Source organism: Lytechinus variegatus, chromosome 10, assembly GCF_018143015.1.
Source record: "Lytechinus variegatus isolate NC3 chromosome 10, Lvar_3.0, whole genome shotgun sequence".
Lineage (NCBI taxonomy): Eukaryota > Metazoa > Echinodermata > Echinoidea > Temnopleuroida > Toxopneustidae > Lytechinus > Lytechinus variegatus.
This window is the reverse complement of record NC_054749.1, coordinates 11,143,401-11,169,112: the sequence shown is the minus strand read 5'-3', so window position 1 is coordinate 11,169,112 and position 25,712 is coordinate 11,143,401. Positions and strand designations below refer to the sequence as shown.

At 36.6% G+C, this 25,712-nt stretch overlaps 2 protein-coding genes across 2 annotated transcripts; both read left to right on the top strand.

The window, feature by feature from the left end:
• Positions 1–3,735: 3,735 nt before the first annotated feature.
• On the top strand, positions 3,736–4,836 carry LOC121422612 (QRFP-like peptide receptor). The gene has a single exon (XM_041617769.1). It carries the CDS (start codon positions 3,736–3,738, stop codon positions 4,834–4,836), a length of 1,101 nt encoding a protein of 366 aa, XP_041473703.1.
• Positions 4,837–17,032: 12,196 nt separating this feature from the next.
• LOC121423175 (QRFP-like peptide receptor) lies at positions 17,033–19,670 on the top strand. Its single transcript, XM_041618487.1, has one exon. The coding sequence runs from the start codon at positions 17,769–17,771 to the stop codon at positions 18,858–18,860; it is 1,092 nt and encodes a 363-aa protein (XP_041474421.1). The 5' UTR covers positions 17,033–17,768; the 3' UTR covers positions 18,861–19,670.
• The last annotated feature ends 6,042 nt before the right edge of the window (positions 19,671–25,712 follow it).

Below are 25,712 nucleotides of genomic sequence, written 5' to 3'. Positions count from 1 at the left end.
AAAGTTTTATTTCGCCCTGAACATGTGGAATTGCCATTGTTTAACATTTTCAGTCAAGTTGGTCTTTATTTTCAAATTTGTAAACATTTATATATTGTATGATTCAAACAATAAAAACAAAAGAAATAGCGAGTGAGGGACATCATCGATTCTCTCATTTGCATGTGACTAAATTGTGCATATAACTATTTTGTGAAAAATAAGTGAAACTTTAAAATTACATATTGTGCATGGTCGTAACTAGGGAATCTGGGGGTAGCCTAACCTTTTAAGAAATATATACATTATGTATATTTCCCCCCAAATAAATAAAATTTCGACCACTTTCTATTCAATGGTCTTTGATGCTGCTGCTTTTCAGAATCTCTGGAAGGCAAATGACAACACATTTACCTCCAAAATTTACCTTATTGGCGACAAGACCTTAAAGGAAAATGAAACCTTTCGAACAAAACAACTTGTGCGAAAACAGAAAATAAAATTTAAAAAATCAACAAAAATTTTGAGAAAAATTGAGAGAATAATAAGAAAGTTATGCGCATTTGAAGTTCAGATCATTATTTTAATGTAGATCCTCCTGTTGGCAATGCGACAAAAATGTGTGATATTACATGTCAAGAACTTTCCCATTGCTTTTGTATACATTTCTCTTAAAATGCCTCTCTTATCACATCTATCAGTAGATCATGAATTCTACTATATAGCCTTACAGGGGGGCTTGTAATACAGATTTTAAAAGAATGCTGTAAAAGCTGTTATTTTCGCGTACAGAATTTTTCGCGAATCGCGGGGGTCCCGACATTTTCGCGGGTTGTTAAATTCGCGATCGGAAGATGTATGATACATTTCCATAGCATTTCAAAGAAGCAAAACTAGTGCAATTCATGTGCAAATCTACACTTCTCAAAGCCACCAGGCTGATATGTCTTTTGTACATAAATATGTCCCTGTAAAAACAGTTACAAATTGTGGAAAAAGTGGCTTAAATTTCACTTTTTTTAACCTTTAGATCTAAAAATTCATCATGCCACAGGATCTATAGGGTTAAGCAATCTTTGGAATTTGTGTTTGATTCAATTCATTTTTCAAAAAGTTGGTAAAAAGTGCAAAATTGTGGAATTTTGTGAAGAGAATGTTCACCTTCAAAATTCTGGTCATGTGACTTATGAATATTAATGAGTATGCAAATAGCTACCAATACGTGTGTATAGAGTCAATCAGATGACAATAAAATCAAATTGTTTCATGGAAAATACATTTTAATATTACAGTGAGTGTATAAATATTGATAAAATAATGTTAGAAAATGGTTTAGGCCCTGATTTTGTTTGAGAAATTAAAAAAAGTGAAATTCTAGCTAACTTTTTGAATCACTAACTGTACTTTCTAAGCCTATTTTTTGTACATATAGAGGTGCATATCTCCATTTTCTCAATATGCAGGATGTTTTCAATAGCAAAGCTTTGCTGTTGGGGGCATTGGCGCTGACTAAGAAATGTGTCAATATTTTCGCGTGTTGTTAAATTCGCGGCCGATCGGCAATTCGCGAAATCCGCGAAAATAACAGCTCCTACAGTATATTATCAATACAGAGTTTGTATCACCATGAGAAAGAGCAAAATGAAGTTATTTTGCCGCCATTTTAGGGTATTTTATAGTCCATCACAGGGAAAGGTGTTCACATGTGACATCACACATATTTGTCGCATTGCCAAAGGGGGGATCTCCATAGCATTAGTAATAGCAATATTTAAATGCCCATAACTTTTTCATTAATTGTCAGATTTTTCTTAAACTTTCTTTGATCTCATTATTTAATTTTACTCTTTCCACTCTTATCATCGTAAACTGACATTTATTTTGTTCAAATGCTGGCTCGAATTTTATACAATATGGTCTATTGAACACAGAGATAATTATGAGCCTTCTTTTAGAAATCATCAGAAAACCTCTCCATCCAAGTTTTGATATTCCGTTGAATAAAGTGCGTAGTCAAATTACGTCTTCTTTCATTCTTATATTATTATTCCCCCCTTTTTTTTTTAGATTTTGGACCCACAACTTGTGGGCTCATGCTTAGATTTTTTTTTTAAAATGAAGATGTAAGAAACTTATACTAAAAATATAAATAAATATACTTAACCTTAACTACAAGAAAACGAATCTAAAATTTTTTTAATCCATGATCTCACTTTAAAAAAAAATCTGTATTCCATCCATGCCTAATCCTTAGTTTGTTGGGATGAAATTCTAGGTCTTTATGTGCAAATCGGTTAAATGTTGATTTTGATTTGTGGAACGTTGTTTATTCTGCATCTTTGTTGAAGTTCTTGAAGGGGGCTTTGCCTCACCATGTTCATGTTTTATTGTGTTCCAACTTTTACTCTTCTACCCGATCTGCTATAATTGTTAAAGTTTTTGCTTTTACTAGTACCAGCTTTCCTGTATTTGGAGCACATTTCTGAGTATCATCATTTTGCATAGATTTCTTTGATTGAATTTTGCCTCGAACTCATCTTGTACCCAATTCATGTTTCTTTTTATTTGAGCATATCGAACTTTCTTCTATGAAGTACTTTGTCTGCCCACAAGTTTTGTTGACGTCGAATTTAGTATCCAGTAAAAATACAATGATTGGTTAAAGGTCAAGTCCTACCACGAAAAAAATTGATTTGAATAAATAGGGAAAAATCAAACTAGCATCCACACTGAGAATTTCATCAAAATGGTATGTAAAACAAGAAAGTTATGGCATTTTAAACTATCGCTTATTTTAAAATAGTGATATGCACAACTCAGTGACATGCAAATGAGACAGACGAAGATGTCCCTCACTCACTATTTCTTTTGTTTTTTATTGCTTGAATTATACAATATTTCATTTTGCATAGATTTGACAATAAGGACCAACTTGACTGAACAATATAGAATTAAACAATGCCAATTTCACATGTTCAATGAGGAATTAATCGTTGTTTCACTTAACAATGAGGAGAAACTTAGAATATTTCATATTTCATATAATAAAATACAAATTAATAGTGAGTGGATGACGTCATCAGTCTCCTTAATTGCATACCGACCAGGATGTGCAAATAACTACTTTGTCCTTTAATAGTCGTGACACGAACCGCCATCAGTACACTCAAGATAAAAGCTTTCATGTGGCCTTCTTAATTAAAAGAAGATCAAATTCGTGCGTAGTTTGAATGAAATTAATATTGTGAACCAAAGTCAATCATTGATCAACGTCAACGTATAGTGTTCTTTCTTTAATTAATCTGGTCCACTGATTGATCAACTTTTATTATAACTTCGACGTCTGGATATCATTCAAAAATCATTTTTCATTTATCATGTTACTTCTGCTTATAGTTGGGGGCGAACTCCATGCCATTTTGAAATATTACAGAGAACATTATCTTTGACGTGCATAGATTGTCATCTCCAAGTGATAGATAATATCGTACTCTGATATTCTGTCTACTCTGAGTTGAAGAAAGAGTTTGCACAAAGCACAGTCGAACTACTGTGTTCCGCCCTTCCGTCGTCTTGTTGATATTGCTGTCACTGTTAAGATACTGTTTCCGAATCAGCCACGATAATCCCCATGAAACCATAAGGCTAATTGTACTAATTGGAAATGCCAATACTTAAAACAGACAGTTCAGACTATCTGACAAGCAATCGGCCACTAAGAGTACCAGGTTACCATTTCCAAAATTGATCATTAAAATGACGCAATTGATGGATGAAAGTACTCTATATGATTCCATGGTTGTCAAAGGACTATCAAATGAAACGCAGGGTGGACTTGATGAAAATTCGACAATCCTTGTAAGTTTTTCCTGGAGTCCAATGGATTGGTCATGGTCGGTTATCCTGCAACTTATCTCTGCAATCCTTGGCATTTTAGGAAATCTCCTAGTGATTGTTGTTCTTTTTCATCGCAGGAAGAAAAACAGATCCACAGATACCTTGATCAGTGGTCTTGCTGTTGCAGACTTCTTAACTTCAGTGATGCTCATACCAAATCCTTCGCCAACGTACATTCCAAACACCTGGCTGGGTGAGCTCTACTGCAGATTTGTTTTCACACAAAGCCTCCTCTGGGCGTCCATTACGGCCTCGACATATCTCCTGATATCTATATCTGTTGAAAGGTACATTGCTGTGGTATATCCTCTTCATGTCAAGCGCCTCATTACTCGGCGTCGTATCTCGAACTTAATCTGTCTTATCTGGATCCTGTCTGTGTTATCTTTACTCTTCGTCTTCTTTGTGCATTCAGTTGACGCTTTCACCAACAAGTGCAAAGAACAGTATCTAAACCGCTACACAAAACTTATTATAGCTTATTACTGGTTCTGTCTGCGTCTCGTTGTGCCATGTTTCGCCATGCTAATCACACAGGTTCTAATTGCTCGTAAGCTAAGTCGTCAATCTAACAACGCTCAAGGAATGACTACCCATCTCTCCAACAGAAACCCAATGCCATCACTCCACATTGTGGCCAGAAAACGTATCCTGAAGATGATGGTCATTGTCATTTTAGTCTACTTTATCTGCTGGACTCCGAACCAGATTGCTTACCTTGGTTATAATGTCGGTTGGGTTCCTGAATCCTACCTTAACAGTGATCTCCATTCAATGCTTACCGTTCTTGGATTCTATAACTCCTGCGCAAACCCGATCATCTATGCGGTTAGGTACCCTGAGTTTAAGGAAGCTCTGAAAGACATGGTCACTCGAAACTCCGAAAGAAATAACGCACTTGGAAGAGGTGTCATTGACATAAGTACCGTGGGTGGCACAAAAATGGCGGGAAAACCTTAGGATCGCATCAGGTCTGTTAAAAATATGACCCTCGCCACTGAAATGAAAACATTATGCCAAGTTTGATTTTGTTTTGTTTAAGGTTGATAGCCGTCTATAAACATAACTGGGCTACATATTTTCACCTATATTACATGTATATATTCTTGACACCAATATTTAATTGATTTGATATATTATGAAATCGGACAGAGCTCTCTTATATTTGTGTTTATACCTTTCAACATATTGGTGTTATAAGTCAGCCTCTTACCATTAGTGGATATGTTTATGTGTTATTCGTTATTTTTCATAGGCCAAAATACAGCTTTTCTGTTCACGGTCAGTTGGCATTGTAAAGCCAAATTATGCAAGTAATATTTTCTTGAACGCTCTCCGCCTTGATTTCTACGTTATCTATATATCGAGAATTTCATTTATTTATTTAGATACGGTACAGATTAAAAAAAACATGCTTTCAGCTAAACAAGCTGTTTTCAGCATGTCGGTATGAATAAAGATTAGCAGATGTTTCTACACTTATATTGAGATAATAATATTACAAACTTGTGTCTTAATATTAAAATAGATTTCAATAGGTTTTTGGCGAATTATAACACTAACTTAATTGTAAATTATTTAAATAAAAAGATAAATAATGATAATAATTGGATTTACATAGCGCTTTTCCAAAGGATACAAAGCGCTGTTAATGGCATAAGACAGGTTAAGGTTTATAATTATACAGGTGTATTTTGAGATATTTCTGAAGAGGTCGAGAGAATACATGTTTCGGAGAGATGTGGGAGTTTGTTCCAAAGACGGGGGCAAGAGATGCAGAACGAAGGTAGTATGTTGATGTTTGTTGCTGGAATAGCGTAGAAACATAATAAGGAAGTGTGATTGACAGAGATTTATAAGTTTGAACAAGAATTCGATAATGTATTCTGAGAAACAGGTAGCCAATGAGAGGGGTAGGATGACATCATTTTGGTTTTTGACAGATTAAGCGTGCACACTTGCTCTGAAGGCGTTGAAATCTTCCCTGATCTTGTTTACCGATACCCAAAGCAGGTATCCACCATAGTCAAGCCTGGAGAGCACAAGTGCCCCAAAACTTAATGGCATGTGTCCTTATCCAAGAAACTCCTAATGCGAATGAGATTGTAGATTTGAGAGTGCAACACAAGTATGTGTTTGGTCATTTTCATTCCACTATCAAAAACGACTCCCAAATCTTTTCATGCGAAGGTATGGGAATATTTATGCAATCAAAAGAAATAGAAAGGTCAAGGAAGCGATTGAGGTGTGTAGGAGATGCAGAAACAAAGAAAAACTAGGTTTTACAATAATTCAATTTCAGTTTATTACCATGATTGGATGTCAGATAAGCATTTTGAAATCCGAACGTACGTGCAGGCTACATCTCCAGGCTTGATGGGGTCGAAAAGGATGAACTTCTGAATGTCACAAACATAAACATGATATCGAATTTATGCTGACTGATGATGTTCCCAATATTCCTAATAGTGATATCTAGGAATCAGACTAGCGAGAATAGTGCCAAGCAGATCGTACGATGTCATATATTGCACAGGAGAACAGAATATAAGTGAACTGTGTTATCATGTAATGACGCCGTCGATCTGCAGTTTCATTATTATAGTAGATTTTACATTGGCGACCCTGCGAATTACGGTAAAGATGTTGTTTTGGTGTTTTGGCTGATTTTGCCCGACGGAGTTTGGCCCGAACCTCGATGACGTGCACATTGTACCGTTTAGTCTCCTCTATTGAATTGTGTGTTTACCAAGATGGCAGAACAAATTACGGTTATTACGGAAACAAGATAAAGCTGATGCACTAGTGATTTACGGGGTTAAGGGATTAGCCAAATCATTGCCAGATATAGAAGGTAGCGCTACATTGACTGCTACAATAAGATCAAGAACAAGCTGGATGACTGCTATAAAACAAAGAAAAGCATCTTGCCAAATACGTCTTTCTAAAAACAAGAATGGGTGAAGGGGAATCCACAAGTGCGTATGCTGGAAGTGTGCGAGAAAAAGCAGCAGATTGTAAATTTGGGGCAACAACTGATAAAAGAATAATGGAACACCTTATCCAAACGATCAAAAATCCAGTTTTCATTCAAAAAGCTATTTGGAAGCAATGGACACTCTCGCAGTTGCTTAGTGAAGCATCACAACCATTGGCTCTCTCAAGGAGAAGAGTGAGGTGCAGAAAATATTGACAAAATTATCGAGTGTAAAGGAGATAGTGGATGACTACAAAGAGAGATTTGAAGGGATCGGCAAGATTTACAAGTGTAGAAAAGACAAGGAAATCTACGCTAAATTCATGCCTGATGCGACTCATGTGACACAAAACCCAGACCAGTACAATTCTACATCCAGAAACCATTGAAGAAGTGGCTATAACAGTGTGTGGAAGAGGAGATATTTGAAGAGATCCAGGAAGATGAACCGGTCACTCGGTGTTCACCATTGGTTGTCCAACCAAAACCGAGATTTGATGGTACACCGAGAGATGAACTGGAACCATTCATGATCAGAGCTAGCGTGGACTTGAGAGTTGTGAAAAAACACATGGACAGGAGTCGAATCACACAAACACCTATTGTGGAAGATTTCATGTACAAATTCCATGACTGCAGAATATTCTCCAAACTTCACATGAAACCAGGATTCCACCACCTAATCTGGGATCAAGCATCGAGAATTGTTGCCACATTCAGTACACCATGTGGTAACATGAGACCGAAGGAAACTGATGTTTAGGCAAATTCCTTCTCGACAATCCCTACAGCGCAGAGATGACATACTGAAAGGCGAGAAGACGTTATCAGATCACAACCAGACACTACAACAAGTTCTACAAAGAGCAGCAGACTTTAATGTCACCTTTAACAATTCGCCGTTAAAGAGATAGAGTTCTACGTTTGCATGTTCACGAAGGATGGTCTAAAACCAACCGAAGACAAGATAATCCTAAAAGAGCCGGATTACTTGGACCCATCTCACAGATTCCGCCCCCCCCCCCCTGAGATCTCGGCATTCGATCGCGCGAGCGCCGCGGAAATTTGCACAGTGGCAGTGTGCGATATAGTCTACAAGGCTGTATGGTTATTTTTGTTTAAATAATACGATTTTTTTTAAAGGACAAGTCCAACCCAAGAAAATGTTCATACAACAAGCATAACACTGAAAATGTCATCAAAATCGGATGTAAAATAGGAAAGCTATGACATTTTAAAGTTTTGTTAAATTCACAAAATAGTTATATGCACAACTTGGTCGGTATGTAAATGAGGAGACTGATGACATCATCCATTCACTATTTTGTATTTTATTATATAAAATATGAAATTTTCTAATTTTCTCCTCATTTTCACGTGAAAAAATGATTAATTCCTCTCTCAACATGTGGAATTTGCATTGTTTAATGCTATATGGTTCAGTCAAGTTGGTCCTTATTGCAACATCTGTAAAAAATGAAAAATTGTATAATTCAAACGATGCTATGTTATGCTAGTTTGGTTTTCTCTATTTATTAAAATCAACATTTTTCTAGGGTGGACTTGACCTTTTTAATGAATTAATTATGCTAATTCATTCATGAAATAAAATATTTGCTCTAATCAACTACTATACTGCCTCAAAACTGCTAATAATGTATTTACAGACTCTTTGTAGGATCCTGATAAAATATACTCCAAGAAAAATTTTGGTATCGCAATTTTTTTCTTATGTATTTTTTAAATTTCTTATGTATTTCTTTGTTTTTCAACCTTTTTGTTTTTATTGTTTTTTTTCGATGGACATTGTTGCAGACTCAAATTTGATCATAATCAAGAAATCAATCAAAATCAATTAAATTCAATCAGTAAAAGTAGAAAAAATTATACATTTATGAATTTTGGCTAAACTCACAATTTGCATTGGATTTGTACATGAATTCACGTTTTTGAGCAGTTTTGGGTCCAACAGGCACTTACATAATGTTGCATAATTTCGTAATCGCGTACCCGGGCATTGCAAATTTGGTCTCAAGAGTTGCGCGAGATTCGAAAGTAAAAAGTCAGTGAGCGGCGTGGTTGAATACTTTCGCGCGGCGGATTTATCGTGAAAAATGTAGAGGGTGGGCGGATTTCGACAGACGTGCCATGACCAACTCGATAATACGTGATACGTATTCGGTGATATGAATCGTCTGGGAGTCATCATGTATTTTCCTTTTTTTATAGGTTTAATCAAAGATTGAAATGTATTTTCACCACTACTCTTCCATTTTGAAATGTTATTTTTCTTCCAATGGCATCTCTTACATTGATTTCGATTGTATCGAACAATTTCTTATTAACGGCTAGATAATGAGGTTATTCATAAATGATACATCACATCCATATTTTTCTTTCACTGTAACAGTACGAAATAAAGAATCTCTCACATTCTCTACAATTTGATATTCTACAAGGTCGCAATAAATGAACAGATTATGCATCCTTAACATATCGATAGAATATGAAGCTCCTTATATACAGTACTTCACCATTATGAAATCCTAACATGGAAGCCAACGTTCCGGTAAACTTAATTGTAAAGTAGGGATCGATCACACTGACTGTAACTTTCTGAGATGCGTCGTCGAAGGTAAATGTTAATTTATCAACAATTCTTTCGGGCACTAATCTCTTTAGAAAATCGTGAATTTCAGAATAATGACCATCGGACATTTGAGAGTCTGACTACTAGTATGTCACTTCTTTTTCGTATGAAAAAGATGCATTCGAATCTTTGTCTTTCTCCAAGTAGTTATACCAGCGATGATGATAGTGAATCTCACACAATCCCACAATGAGCTATTACTTGGTAAGGTAACATAAAAAGATTTTTAGGATAAGACAGCCATGACTACACTTAATTGAGCTTTCCAATCAATCCTTTGTATTTCGGTGACGTAACTGTTGAATTTATCTGGGTAACCTTGCCACTTCACAAGATATTCTATCAATTTCCCTCGTTTACTCTTTCCTAGTATGCGTTCGATTTTGTACACATCGTCTCGAGGTGTCACAACCCTCTTGAAGTTCTTCCTTGTAGAACGTTCGTCTGTGGAGAGAGGTATATTATCTCCTCAGTATTATGAAAGCATATGAAGAGTTTAGTTGCAAAAGGGGTTAGGTCCACTTTGGACCATTCCGAGAAAAACCATGTTTTTTATTCTCACTTACTGCAATATTCGTATGAGAAACTAAATTGTCATGATGTACCCTATCATGTGAACATAAAATTGGGTATAAAAGAATATACCTGTCTTCATTTTTTTTTCTATATATTCTTTTGATAATTATTTATGTGAACCCAACCCCTTTTGCAAGTATACTGAAATGAATCCAATCTATTTTTATTAAAAAATTGATTTTTCTTTGCCACTTTTATTCACGTTTTCATGTGAATTTCAAATTTTATTTGTGTTCATCAGAGCGACTAAAAATTTTGAGGTTTTGAGACAGAAAACAATAAAAAAAATGAACAATGGACCTAACCCCTTTTGACAAATGAGCTCTTCAGAAGAATTTGTTTGCAAAAGGGGTTAGGTCCACTCCAAGAAAATCTTTTTTTTTAATTCTCCTATATTGCATATTCTTATGCGAATCTAAATTTTCAAGATTCCCTACCATGACAACAGAAAATTGGGAATAAAAGAAATCTACCTTTATTCATATTTTTAAAAATATTCTTTTCCAAAAAAAATCGGTGTGGACCTAATCTCTTTTGCAACTAAACTGAAATGGACCTAACCCCTTTTGAAAAAAAGTGATTATTCTTTGCCATTTTTGATCATTTTTAAATAGGAATTTCAACTTGTCGTTGGTATCATCTTATAGAGCTACTAAAAATCTATACAATGAGACCAAAAAAAAAATAAAATTTGATAAAAAATGGACCTAACCCCTTTTGCAACTGAGCTCTTCATATTCACAAATACATTTGACTGAATCTGTGTTAGCACCCTTTAATTTTCCTTGTCTCTGAATATCGATTCCACAAGCCAAGACATGAAGATATGGTATGTTATTCTTTAAACGCTGTGTCCTTTCTCGAGGAAAATTTCCGTCCTTAACCGTAGACGATCATGTGTATCAGGTTTCAGATCGATTAGAAGGTATCACCATATGCCTCTGGGAGGAATTTAACTTTGTTAGGGTATATCTCTTTGTAGTGAGTGTTCAAACTGTACGACTTTCCTTTCCTTGAAAAAACACATTTTGAGTGTATTTTGAAGTATGACGCAAAGATTTTTATGATTACTACCCCTTGTGACCAAATGTGTGCTTGTCTTATTTTCATTGGCTTCAGTCATTAAATCATTAAGGATGTTAAGATTATTCTCTTTACGGTCAAACATCGTTTCAAGATTGGAAGGTATTCCAACATGAATTTGTATGTCAGGCACATCCCTCTCCATATCCCCAATAACACCAGACAGCGCGGTCAAATACATGGTCCACAACATCTTCATATATATATTTAGATATTTATATATATTTAAAGAGTTTCTTAACAAATTTTGGTTTCCCTGATCCGGTTGGTCCACTTATTAAGACATTGAAGGGAGTTTTCAATCTTGTGTCCATCATTAGAATGGGAAGTAATTACATACGACTGACACTTGTTTCTATAGTATTCCAACCTTAGCTACACTCATCAAGCGCAGTCACTATTCTTCTCATAACATTCGACAGGTGATCGTTTCTCTCTTTCTTGCACGTAATTTTCTTTTGATAAATCTCATTTCTCTCTGTGTTTACTCTAATTTCGATCTTAATCTTTCAATGAATCTTTTTCTCAAGCATTGAAATTTGCTTTTCAGTGTAGTGCATTTTTACCTTTTCTTACATATCGTCCATCACATCTTTCTTTATGATTATCCTCTCATTTCATATTTTCTTCGTTTTTTAGTCTCTCGTTATTTTCACTTTAATTATCCCTCATTTGTACACTGTAAAAATATTGGGTAAAATTCTAACCAGCGAGAAGGTAATTATGTGTGATAAAAATTTGGCCCATTCTAAAGTAACTTCTGCAACCTTACTGGACAATATGCTTCCCGCAATTTGTAAAATACTGCTCAAAATTGGTTGGACACATGATCACCCTCGTGCTGTTTAATATTTTACCCAATATTTTATTACAGTGTAAGAGTAAAAAGATTCGATTTAGGATGGTAGTAATATATCAAATTATTCAAAGAGTAGATTCGATTTGAGATGAAATGATAGTAATATATTCGTTCATTCAGTGACAATAAAAGGTAATTGAGTCGTTTTTAGAGTAAAAGGTAATACATTCGTTTGTCAGAGAGAATGAGATGGAGAGTGAGATGGTGTAAAATGTGTCTAATTGATTCGTACGGTCTGTACATTACTAATCGATTCGTTCATTCAGTCTGTACCCAACCAAAATTACACAAAAGAGGAAGGCCTATGCAAAGAGAGAGAGAATTCTTTAATACATAGTCTTTTATTCGAAAGAGCTTAACAGGGAGAGGGAGACTGTGTACAATTGGTCTAATAGATTCGTTCATATATGCAAACGTATACATTTACCCAGATAGAACTCCTCAGCAAGGGCTTCAACACAAGGAACTTAGAGCGGAATTAAAGAAAAGAAGAGAGAACGGTGAGCAAAACCCAGTAATCAAACATGATAAGATTGTACCACGCCGAAGTACCACTTGTAAACACAAAATCTTCTCTAAGACTATGTTGTAGCTCCTTCGAGATCCAATGTTGTAACTGTTTCAAATGCCTAAGGAGTAACAAAAGTTCCTGATAGCACATCTCACAGAGACAACCCAAAGAATCGGAAGCCTCGTGTCCAAAAAGCAAAGACTGAGGACAGTTTTGAAGATAATAGTCCTGCTAGGAAGCATGCTAATCAAGTTACTGACTGTGATTCAATCATCCAAGACAATCATGGAGACAAAAACTCTTTGCATGATGTAAATATTTGTTCAGATAGCCAAACACCCACTGAAGAATGTTGCCACAGATTATGAAAATACAAGGAGCACCGACTCTGATGATAGTAGTGAAAACAAAAGAGATAATTCTTTACTTGGTACTTCAACTAAAACTAGCCAAAGCCATGCAGAGACTCCATCAAACATCTGACATAAGGCACTGCCCATTGGACATGTTCATTATACATGTTCAATGCAAATGATAAAGGAAGACATACATGTACATTGGACTTTGAAATTGGGACCCCGGGGGGCCACTTCCATTCACGAGTGGATACCATGCGCGACCAAGGGGTCTCGAAAAGCACCCTAAACACGTAATTTCCATATTCTGAAAATGAACCCCTTTATAACAAGTATTGGCGTGTGAAACCCTACCCTTAACAAGTATTGGAAACAAAAACGATACTCTTGGCAAATATTCCCTGAAATGAACCCCTAAACAAGTACAGGAATGTTTTATTGTTACGGTTCCTTCGGTCGTCGGCTTTACCTTATTTGGTTTATAGTACGACCCCACTTCTATACCTCGCACAAATCGGACTCTAAACACGAAGTGTTGGTGCAAAAATGACATCCTTTATAAAACATTTTAATTTTGTTTTATCATCCCTGCAAATTAGACCCTAAACACATAATTTTCCTAGCGAAATAGATACCCTTTTTTCATTATTTTTGTGTTTTTGGCACCCTTATCACGTTACGTACGTAACGTGCCCTATCGTGAAAAAGACATCCTTTTTACGTGTTTTTTTGGTCGCGCATGGTATCCACTCGTCAATGTAAGTGGCCCCTCCGGGATTGGGACTCAAATTGAGCATGCCAATACAGAGTTTGTTCATGCACAGGAAGAGAATATTTCTTAGCCTGATGATGCTTCTACTTTATTTGAATCAGAAATGTCCATCTGTGAATCAGGCAATCAGAAATGTCCATCAGAAATCTGAAATGTCCATCTGTGAATCAGGTAATGACACAGACTATTCGTCTTCTATATCAGATGAAGTACATGAAGATAGATGCAAGACTGGAGACAAGGCTTACTATAGAAACACAAACATTGGCGACGGAAGCCAAAAGATTTAGGAGGGGTCCACCTGAAATTTTCGTAGGGGATCGCCAAAAATTTTTGACAAGCAAAAAAAAAGTTATCAACCTAAATTTTAGGGGGGGGACCACAAACACTTCAGGGGGGTCCACGTGAATTTAGCAAAAAAAAGTTATCAATTTTTTTGTAGGGGGGACCGTCCCCCCAACTCAAATTTAGGGGGGGACAGGCCCCCCCCCCCCACTTCCGCCGCCTATGAACACAAGTAATGATGGGATGAGAGTCTTCTATTCAAACATTGACGGCTTACTCAACAAGCTGGATGAGTAAGCTTTACTATCCGTAAGTTATGAACCAGATGTTATTATTGTTTCTGAAGTTTTGCCAATAAACTTTGATGTAAAACCAATCGAAACTACAAAATAGACAGCTATATAACCTACACAAACATTGAGTAAAATGGAGTACGGGGCATAGTGGTATATGTACAAGAAGGGATTGCATCCACGGTTAAAGGGATCCATTTTGAAACTGATTTTGCGGAGAGTATATGGATAAGTATGCGGATAAAAAGAACAATGACACACTGGCAGTTGGTACTATAGATCGTAGCCCAACTTTGAGGCAAGCAAACTCCAATACTAATAGATTATGCCAACTTTTTCATGAGGTTGTAAGCAGTAACCCTTCACATTTGCCTGTCGTAGGAGATTTCAACTACCCTACCGTTTGTTATAAAATATATGGGATTCTCGAACATCGGATAAAAAGAAATTTATTGACAGTCTAAGAGAATGTTTTTACATCAGCATATCACAGAGAGCACTCGGACTGGGGATGGGCAGCATCCTAGCACCCTTGATCTACTGATCACAAACAAGGAGGAAATGGTCAGTGATATGACCTACCTCCCAAATCTAGGATTAATTAAGTGAACATATGTGCTTGCTGTTTAAAGAGAAATGCCAGTAGTTGCAGTAAACACTAATTTTATGAGAAAGTCTGGAAAACGAGGCTTAACTGTCAGTATATCATCGAGGATCTAGATCTGGTACAGTTATACTGAACTTTGTGAAATTTTGAAATCTACGCTGAAAAATGTTCACACTGAAGATCACTAACACAGAAAAGCGCACGTGGGACAGTGTATTATTATTGCTTTGAATGTCGGCCCGACGCTTGACCAGAATCCTGTGCTTATTTGCTAGTTTCTCAGCAATTACACAATTTCTTCTAGAATCTTTTGGCACATATTTTTTTATTTATACAAACAGACACTTTGGTGGTCATTTCATTGGATTCTGTACTAACTCATTTTGATATGGTTACCACAACTGGCATTTACCTTTAATGTAGACCTATATCGCAAGATCTCAACGAAAAAGCAAACTGGATATAGATATCACAGAGGAGACTATAGAGCAATAAACATAGCTATTCTGGATGTAAACAGGGAGGAAGAGCTTGAAAACTTGGATGTCGATCAAGCACGGGATCTCTTCTCATCCAAATTTGAGACTGAGATAGACATGAACATCCCTAAGGCTGCCTCTAAAATGAGAATGAAAAAAAAATTGTATGACTAGAACTGCAATGAGGCAGCACAAACTGTATATGGCATGGAGGTCATACATGAAAAAGATGAAAAGTTCGAGAATGGCGAATATGTAGACCAAGGAAGAATGTATAGAAAAGGTGTCTTTTATTCGCAAGAGTTATGCCATGGTCACATTTGTTCTACGGCGGCCGTACGGCGAGTCGAAAACAGCCGTTTTATCAATTTTGATTCAAACCACCTATATGTAGTTGGACAAAAAATGTTAAAACTGCTGTTTTCGACTCGCCGTACGGCCGCCGTAGAACAAATGTGACCATGGTATTATACACAGAGAATGAGATGATGTACAATGGGTCTAATAAATTCGTTCTTTCAGTGAGGTTGAAAAATATTCGTTTTGAGATGATAGTAATAGATTCGTTCTTTCAGTGAAGGTGACAAGAAAAATCGTTTTGAGATGATAGTAATAGATCTGTTCATTTAGTGAAAGTAAAAATATTCGATTTGAGAAAATTTCATTCGGTAAGAGAAAAAGAAATAGAATCGTTCATTTATCAAGAATATAAATAAAGTCGATCTATAAGATCGGATTTATTAAGAATTTTTAAGCAGCAATGTCCTTCATTCACACTGGGCACTGACACTGTAATAGCAAACTTTGAGGAAGAACATTTGTAAGAGAGAGAAACCTTGAAACTAGACTGCAGACCTCTTTATTTTTCCAGTACATCCTGTAATAGGTAATGAAAGCTAATCGATTTGTCAATCAGTCTGTACACAAACTTAGCTACATTATATTGACAGTCCGTTTGAAAAAAAATCAAAAGATTGAGAGATAATTAAAGTTAAAAAAGGGGTTTATAATGAGGAAAAGATCGAGGTGGGGAGGGGGTACGTGGACCGAGAATGTATAGATTAAGACCATTGATAGAAAGTAGTGAATGGGTCTAATGAATAGAGTGAGAGGAGCTAGTGCACAAAGATATTCGAATGAATAGGGATGTCTAAAGAGAGAAAGTTCGAGGCAGCACAAACTGTATAGGGCATGGAGGTCATACATGAAAAAGAGGGAAAGTTAGAGACGGAGGATAATGTGGACCGAAGGAGAATGTTTAGAAAATGCGTCTTTTATTCGCAAGAGTTATACAAAGGGAATGAGATGATGTACAATGGGTGTTATAAAATCGTTCTTTCAGTGAGGGTGAAAAATCGTTTTTGAGATGATATTAATAGATCTGTTCATTTAGTGAAAATAAAAATATTTGATTTGAGAAAAGTTCACTCGGTAAGAGTAAAAAGAAATAGAATCGTTCGTTTATTAAGAGTAATAAGGTCGATCTGAGAGGGTAGTAATATCAGTAGGCCTCTATGCAAAGAGAGAGGGAGAAAGAGAGTTCGTAATTACATAGTCTGTTATTTGTAAGAGCTTTAATTTCAGAGAGAGAGAGAGATGGAGTGGAAGATGGGTCTATTAGATTCGTCCGGTCTGTACAAAACTAATCGATTCGTTCATTCAAAGAGAGGGAGTTCGTAAGTACGTAGTCTTTTATTCGAAAGAGCAATACAGGGCGGAGGAGACGGTGTGCAATGGGTCTAATAGAATCGTTCATTCAGTCTGTACACAGAATTTATTAACAATCCGGCGGCAAAAAAAATAAAAGGTTTGAGAGATATTTCCTCATAGGCTTTGTATTCAAGCCCACAAAACGTACACAAAGCCAATGGTAATTCTATGTGAACTACCCGTACTACTGATCTGAATGGAATCAATATAATGAACCTAATTCAATCATCGATCAGCGTCAACGCATAGTGCTCTTTCTTTGATTAAACTGATACAACGATATATCGAGCTTTTATTATAACTTCGACGTCTGGATATCTTTATAAAATAATTTTTTTATCATGTTACTTCTGCTTATATTTGGGGGCGAACTGCCTTCCATTTTGAAATATTTAGAAATTATATTTGACGTGCATAGATTTTCATCTCCAAGTGATAGAAGATATCGTACTCTCATTGTCTGTCTACTGTGAGTTGAAAAAAAAGAGTTTGCACAAAGCACAGTCGAACTACTGTGTTCCGCCCTTCCGTCCTCATGTTGGTATTGTTGTCACTGTTAAGATACTGTTGCCGAATCAGCCATGATAATGCCTATATGAAATCATAAGGGTAATTATTGTACTACATTGAACTACTAATACTTAAATGGACAGTTCAGACTTACAGACAAGCAATCGACCACTAAGATCACCAGTCCATCATTTCTAGAACTGATCATTGAAACGACGCAACCAATGATGGATGAAAGTACTCGAAATGATTCCACGATTGTCAATGGACTATCGAATGAAATGCAGGTTAGACTTGATGCAAATACGACAATCCTTGTAAGTTTTTCATGGAGTCCAATGGATTGGTCATGGTCGGTTATCCTGCAACTTATTTCTGCAATCCTTGGCATTTTAGGAAATCTCCTAGTGATTGTTGTTCTTTTTAATCGCAGGAAGAAAAACAGATCCACAGATACCTTGATCAGTTGTCTTGCTGTTGCAGACTTCTTAACTTCAGTGATGCTCATACCAAACCCTTCGCCAACGTACATTCCAAACACCTGGCTGGGTGAGCTCTACTGCAGATTTGTTTTCACACAAAGCCTCCTCTGGGCGTCCATTACGGCCTCGACATATCTCCTGATATCTATATCTGTTGAAAGGTACATTGCTGTGGTATATCCTCTTCATGTCAAGCGCCTCATTACTCGGCGTCGTATCTCGAACTTAATCTGTCTTATCTGGATCCTGTCTGTCTTATCTTTACTCTTCGTCTTCTTTGTGCATTCAGTTGACGCTTTCACCAACAAGTGCAAAGAACAGTATCTAAACCGCTACACAAAACTTATTATAGCTTATTACTGGTTCTGTCTGCGTCTCGTTGTGCCATGTTTCGCCATGCTAATCACACAGGTTCTAATTGCTCGTAAGCTAAGTCATCAATCTAACAACGCTCAAGGAATGACTACCCATCTCTCCAAAAGCAACCCAATGCCGTCACTCCACATTGTGGCCAGAGAACGTATCCTAAAGATGATGGTCATTGTCATTCTAGTCTACTTTATCTGCTGGACTCCGAACCAGATTGCTTACCTTGGTTATAATATTGGGTGGGTTCCTGAATCCTACCTTAACAGTGATCTCCATTCAATGCTTACCGTTCTTGGATTCTATAACTCCTGCGCAAACCCGATCATCTATGCGGTTAGGTACCCTGAGTTTAAGGAAGCTCTGAAAGACATGGTCACTCGAAACTCCGAAAGAAATAATGCACTTGGAAGAGGTGTCATTGACATAAGTACCGTGGGTGGCACCAAAATGGCGGCAAAACTTTAGGATCGCATCAGGTCTGTTGAAAATATGACCCTCGTCACTGAAATGAAAACATTATGCCAAGTTTGTTTTTGTTTTGTTTAAGGTTGATAGCCGTCTATAAACATAACTGGGCTATATATTTTTCACCTGTATTATATATCCTACACAACAATGTTAATTTGATGTATAATGTTATGAAATCAAATGAAACTAAGTTTTATGTTTTTACTTTTCAACATATTCGAGTTAAAAGTCAGAGTCTTATCGCTAGTTGATATTCTTTCTGTTTTATTGGTATTATGTATTTTTTTCATAGGTCAAAATACAGCTTTTCTCTTCACGCTCAGTTGCGTGGTTAGGCCAATTTAAACAAATAATGCTTTCGGCATCCCTCTCCACCAGTAGTATAGGGATATCTATAACGTCATAACTTTATTTGTTTTATGAATATGAATGTAAATTCATTCATGTTTGAAATATAGATATGGATATGACGTCATAATCATGAAACTGTTATGAAACTGTTTAAATAAAAATGATATGGTGGCATTTTGTTGCAGTAAAATCATTTGAATGGTCTTTCAGATAAAATTGAACATTCTATTGATTGTAATCAGATGAAAACAACAACTCTGTGTATTGTGAGAACGGTATGGAATATGTGCACTTACTTTTTACTATTTACTATTCATTAAAAATATTTAATATCTATTCATATAATATTATACTATTCCTCTCATATATATTTTCACCAGTCAAATCGTTTGTTTTTGTTATTTTATAAAGATTTATTTTATTCTGTTTTACATTACTTTCTATTTATTCGTATTATATTATATTATTCATCTCATATATACGTTCATCAGACAAACCGTCTGTTTTTTGTTATTTTTTATAAGAATTCTTTTATTTTGTTTTACATTACTTGCAATTTTGTGTTATTATATTATTTTTTAGTTTTTCATACATTTTAGTCTGTATTATACCTCCTCTATTTTAATAATTTAATAAGTTTGTGCATCTCACTTTACTGCAATAATTATCTTTTTGTTCTATTTTTATAACTTACATGTTATCATGGTATTATGCATATTTAAGTAAGCCTTATATATTTATTTTATTCATGACATAAATTATAGTTCTATGCTTTTTATTTATTTATATTTCCTTAGATAATCTTAAATACGTTGCAATTTTGTAGCTTAACGAATTTTATAATTGTATGTTTTCATTTTACATATACACAATTTGATTTTACTTTTCATTTTACCTTTATCATTGTGTCATCGGTAATTCCTATTTTCACTGAGTTCTGTATAATATGTATCTCTATTGTCATGCATGTTTTATGTATTTGTTATTTTGCACGGCCCCTTTGTAAACCAGCCTAGTAGCTGAACATGGCTTTTACTGTCAATAAATAAATGAATTAAATCAAATCAAATCAATTAATTAAAATCAAAGATATGATGACGTGATGGTCATGACGTCATGAACATGACGTCATACCGATGACGTAGTGGTCCCGGATGACGTCATAGGATTACGACAATATTGCGAAAGGGGGGTCGACAACTCAGAAGGAGCGTGGGAAACGATGAGAAAGGTATGGAGTAAAAAAAAAAGCAAGACAATTCGAAATGAAAAAAAAATCACCAGAAAAGGTAATAAAGGGAGCATGGACTTCGGAACAAACGGGGTTGGCCCTACTTTTCACCTCTCTTACTACCCTATTAGAATTCGTTACGCTTCGTTCACTTACCGTCGTTGTCGGTGTTTCAAATTGAGATGTATATTGTAAGCCTTGGACAAGTTCTCGAACCCTATCAACTTTCCCGTCAACTACAGGTTGGATTTGGGAAAGAAAAGTCTAACCTTGAAAATTTGGATGTAGAAGAACAGGGTACCCCAACGATGGTAGGGATACCCCCGCCCCTTCCAATCATGAAGGCCCCGGGAGAAGTATCGGGAGATTCACCTCCACCACATGTCAAATTCTATTTTTCATTGGACGACGAAGTATGGGATGATATTCAAAGGAGGGATGATATTCAAAGGAGTGAAGAAAATATCCAAAAGGGTGGGATGCGTGTAATTTAAAAAAATCTCGGGAAATCTCGACAACGCAACGTCCATGTATGTGGAAGATAACAATGGCTGTGAAAATAATGTCTCGTGCAATCAAACAAATGAGAATCGTCCCATCCCTGTCTGTCCAGATAAAATTCAGAAGAGTTAAGGTGGAAATTCGTCTATTCCAGGATTTCCAAAAGGTTTGCGATTTGGAAAACGTGGTACGACTTTGTAGGGATCTGCGAAATTGTTCTTCGGTTCAGGATCTTCTCCGATATGTTGAGGCCTCTCTCAATCAGCCAAAAACTTTCTCTTAAGAGGTACTTCGGAGAGGTACTCTGTCCGTCTAGTTCTAGTTTCTAATTTTCTTAATATTCCCATAGGTTTTCAGTTGGCGATGGTGAGACATTTTGGCATCAGCGCGATTCTCGAACGTATAGAGCGCGTGCTAAGCAGCAATCAATATTTTATGCTGAAAGCTGGTTTAACAATCTGGTTTCACCATGTAGTTCACCCCGAAGCTGGTTACCTCCGAAAAATGGACCGGTTGTCTGATGCCGAGGTATCGATTCGGAAAAGATCAATCATCACAGTACCCTGATCGAAAGAAGAAAAAACATGCTTTGCCAAGGCGATAGTGATAGCCAGACATTTTATAAACGACATTGATAAATGTAGATTATGGTTGCGGACGGATCGAAAACCCACCGAGTGTTTAAGAAAAGAAACCCCGAACTTCATGAGCTAGATTTGAAGGTGTTGAAGTGGGAAAAGCTGATTCGTGCCAGTATGCCAAATTTCAGGAAGTACTCCACCCTGATTACAGACTTGTGATTTGCTGAGGTAGAAAAAAAGTAAGATATACACAGGACGCTCCGGCTCAAAACACTCTATCAGTATCTTACAGAATCGTTGCACTATAATTACTTGAAAAAAAACATGTCTGCATTTTTTATTGTAACAAATATTTGGAAATATTCAATGATCCCCGTCATCATGCCTGCTGCGCAAAGTGCCCCGATCAGTTGCCATTCGGACAAGTGTGACCGTAACGATCAAACCAAGCGCTCCTATTCTCGCGTATGTTCCAAATGCAAAATGACTTTGCTGACCGAGCGCTGTTTTCTGCTGCATAACATTACCGTTTTCAAAGACTTTATAGCCTATAATACAAGAAAAATGTAATAAAATGCGAGCATGTTTTTTTTATGAAGATAGTTATCACGGTCGCATGGAAAGACACGACTGCTCACAAATAATATATTGCCAAACGTGTAAAGCCGATGTAGAAGGTCCAACTCACGATTTTTACATAGAAGTTTCTAAAGAGAGCCCATATTATGTCCCAATAGAAGAACAACAACTAAGGGAGAAGCAAAAGGAAGAGGAAAAAGACAAAATAATCGGAAGAACAGAAGAAAGATTCACCCGATAGTAAATTCTATATCCTTTTTTTATTTTGAATGTACTCAAACACTGGTTCCAACGTTCCCAATTTAGTCCATGCAATTTGGGACTGCGCCAGGTGCATGGACGGACTAACCTTCCCTGAAACAGGTTGCGAACTAGTGTCTGGATGGATATAGAACCGGTATTACTTTTGAAGGAAAAGACACTCTTCGTGACTTTCAGAATGGGTATTTTCCCCAGCTCACGATGGGGATATAGGCGTTGCCCTTTCTTATGAATTTGTTAGTTACCATTCTTTTGGTAATTGTTATCGCAAGTTTTTTTTAAATGTCTTTTAGTGCTGCTTCGGAAGCTGCCTGGTGGCCCAAATGCAATACAATGGCCTTATAAAAAGAATGTTCCATGATGATGAATACTAACCCAAACATCGAATTTCACGAAAATTTACCCACTGACTTTGACGAATTTACCAAAACCGGAAATAATTGATAATCTGATGGCTGTTGCGGGTGAGAGTAAAAAAATAAAATGCTGCATTGTTTACGAAGAGGTTTCATCATAGAAACGTCAATGTAATTTATATTATTCAGAATTTATTCCATGAAGGAAAGGAATCCAGGGTAATTTCCCTAAATACCCAATATTATTGTTTGTTCAATAGTTGTCGGGAATAAATCCAAATCAGCTATTTAGCCAAACAAATGTATCCAGGTGGGTGTTTCATAGAGCTGTTTGTAAGATAAGAGCGACTTTAAGAACGACTGGTGATCCTTTCTAATGCGCGATAAACCGTCGCCAATGAATATACCATTTACCACAAGAAAGGATCACCAGTCGTTCTTAAAGTCACTCCTAACTTACGAACAGCTTTATGAAACCCCCACCAGGGCGAACGAGATTTTTCCAAGAGGCATAGGCAGATATGCTGCCAAAGATAAATACGGCCATGGGCAGAAATCTCATCCCGAAGGTAGGGGGGGACCATGGGCGGATCCAGCTCCCGCCAATGGGGGGGGGGGGTCAATTTTTTTCCCGGGGGGGGGGCACTTCCATTCACGAGTGGATACCATGCGCGACCATGAGGTCTCGAAAAGCACCCTAAACACGTAATTTCCATATTCTGAAAATGCACCCCTAACAAGTATTGGCGTGCGAAAACCTACCCTTAACAAGTATTGAAAACAAAATGATACTCTTAGCAAATATTCCCAGAAATGAACCCCTAAACAAGTAAAGGAATGTTTTCTTGTTACGGGTCCTTCGGTCGTCGGCTTTACCTTATTTGGTTTAGTACGAACCCACCTTCTACACCTCGCGCAAATCAGACTCTAAATACGAAGTGTTGGCGCAAAAAGGACATCCTTTACAAAACATTTTAATTTTGTTTTATCATCCCCGCAAATTTGACCCTAAACACGTAATTTTCCTAGCAAAATAAATACCCTTTGTTCATTATTTTTGTGTTTTTGACACCCTTATCACGTTACGTACGTAACGCGCACTATCGTGAAAAAGACATCCTTTTTACGTGTTTTTTGGTCTCGCATGGTATCCACTCCTCAATGTAAGTGCCCCCCCCCCCCCCCGGGCCTGTACATAAAATATGATGAGTAAAGGAGGGATTTATTGAGATACATGTAACTCCTTGTCCTTTAGTAGTGTAATAAAGAGTGATATTCTATATATTTTTAGAAAGGTACTGTTGAATTCAGAAATGTTCTTCATCATCAGAATTGTTGGTTATTTCACATCTCAGCTGTACATACATGTAAACATAAATATTGTTCCCCCAAAGATTTTGATTATTGGATGGAACGTTGATGACACAGCACTAGTAAAATATGTTCATACAAATCCAAGATCAGGTAAATGTTACATAAAGAGTTGCAGTTACAAAATGTATACACACAAATTCCAGTTGTGGTAAAATCTCATACCGAATCCAATTAAATGATGAAGTGTCTTTGTATGGAGAAATATGTGCCAAAAGGATTCTTGAATATGTAATGTGCTTGATTTGAATCTTAGATTGAATGATTTCACAAAGTTCAATCTATATAACTGTAATATATCTCTTGGATGTTATGACAATGGGTTTACAGACTTTCATTAAATCAGTGTTTCCTGCAACTGCTTTGATATTAATATTAATTAAAGGCAACTTCATTTCAACATGAGCAGCATTTGCTTAATTTAGTTGCATTTAGATTAATAATAATAATACCCAATATTTATAAAGCGCTTTTCCCAGAATGGCCCAAAGTGCGTTAGAGCATATTATTACCCCGGTCATTGGATTCATTTCAATCAAGCACGAAAAGTGCACAATTTCCACTCCAGGGGGGGGGGGCATTCCTTGCATTCATCGCAGCCACATTATGGCGCTGGCAAAATCAAACATACAATATCTTTCGTATCCTACCGGGTACCCATTTAGCGCTTGGTCGAGAGTGGCAATGTGTTGATTAACGCCTTGCCAAAGGACGCTAGACCGCGGTGGGATTCGAACACACGACCCTCTGTGTACAAGGCGAGAGTCAGAACCACTACACCACGGCTCTTCCACTTTGTGGTAAAATTAAATCAAACTCTTTGCTGTAGGCGTCTCTTTATTGGACAAGAGAAAGTTTTCATGGTTAATTTTACTTCAATTCTACAATTAAAAAGAAATACCTGGCATATGTCTTAATCGCAGGCAGCTCAGATGGAAGACTTTTCCATAAGAACAGTTGTTGCAGCACACCACTTTTGGGTGCCCCTTCTTGTTGACTCCACAAATGCAGAGGGGCGATCTTTTGGTCTCTTTTCTATCTTTTCTCTTTTCTAACCACCACCAGCCACCTGTTTATTTATAGGATTTTAACATTTTTCATAATAAACTTAATGACTCTATAGGATTTTATTATTTTTTCATAATAAAATTAATGACTCAGGGCCTACACATTGTAGCATTATCACAGATATACATGTACAGGGGGGCGTTTCATGAAAGGACTTGTCGGACATTTTATCCGACAAGTACCAGTTTATCCGAAAGTTACGATAGGAACAGTGCTTCTCAACCAATCAGAATCAAGGAAAGATGTCAGATCTGACAACTTGTCGGATGAAAATATTGATGAAATGCTCCCCAGTTTTCAACCCTTGATTCACCAGGCCCTGGACTTGTCTTATTAAAAGTTGTTATGATATTATCAACAAGTGGCAGCTATTAGAAATCGTGCCATGCGAATGGTGTTACTTCATATTTATAATTATATATATTTTTTGTTGGAAATGAAGAATTCTCTATTTTTTAAATAGGAAGTCATCATATTTGCCCTCTTTGCATGTAACTATCGTTATACTTATACCACTCCTTGATAAACAAAAATGGTGTACCCTATGCTG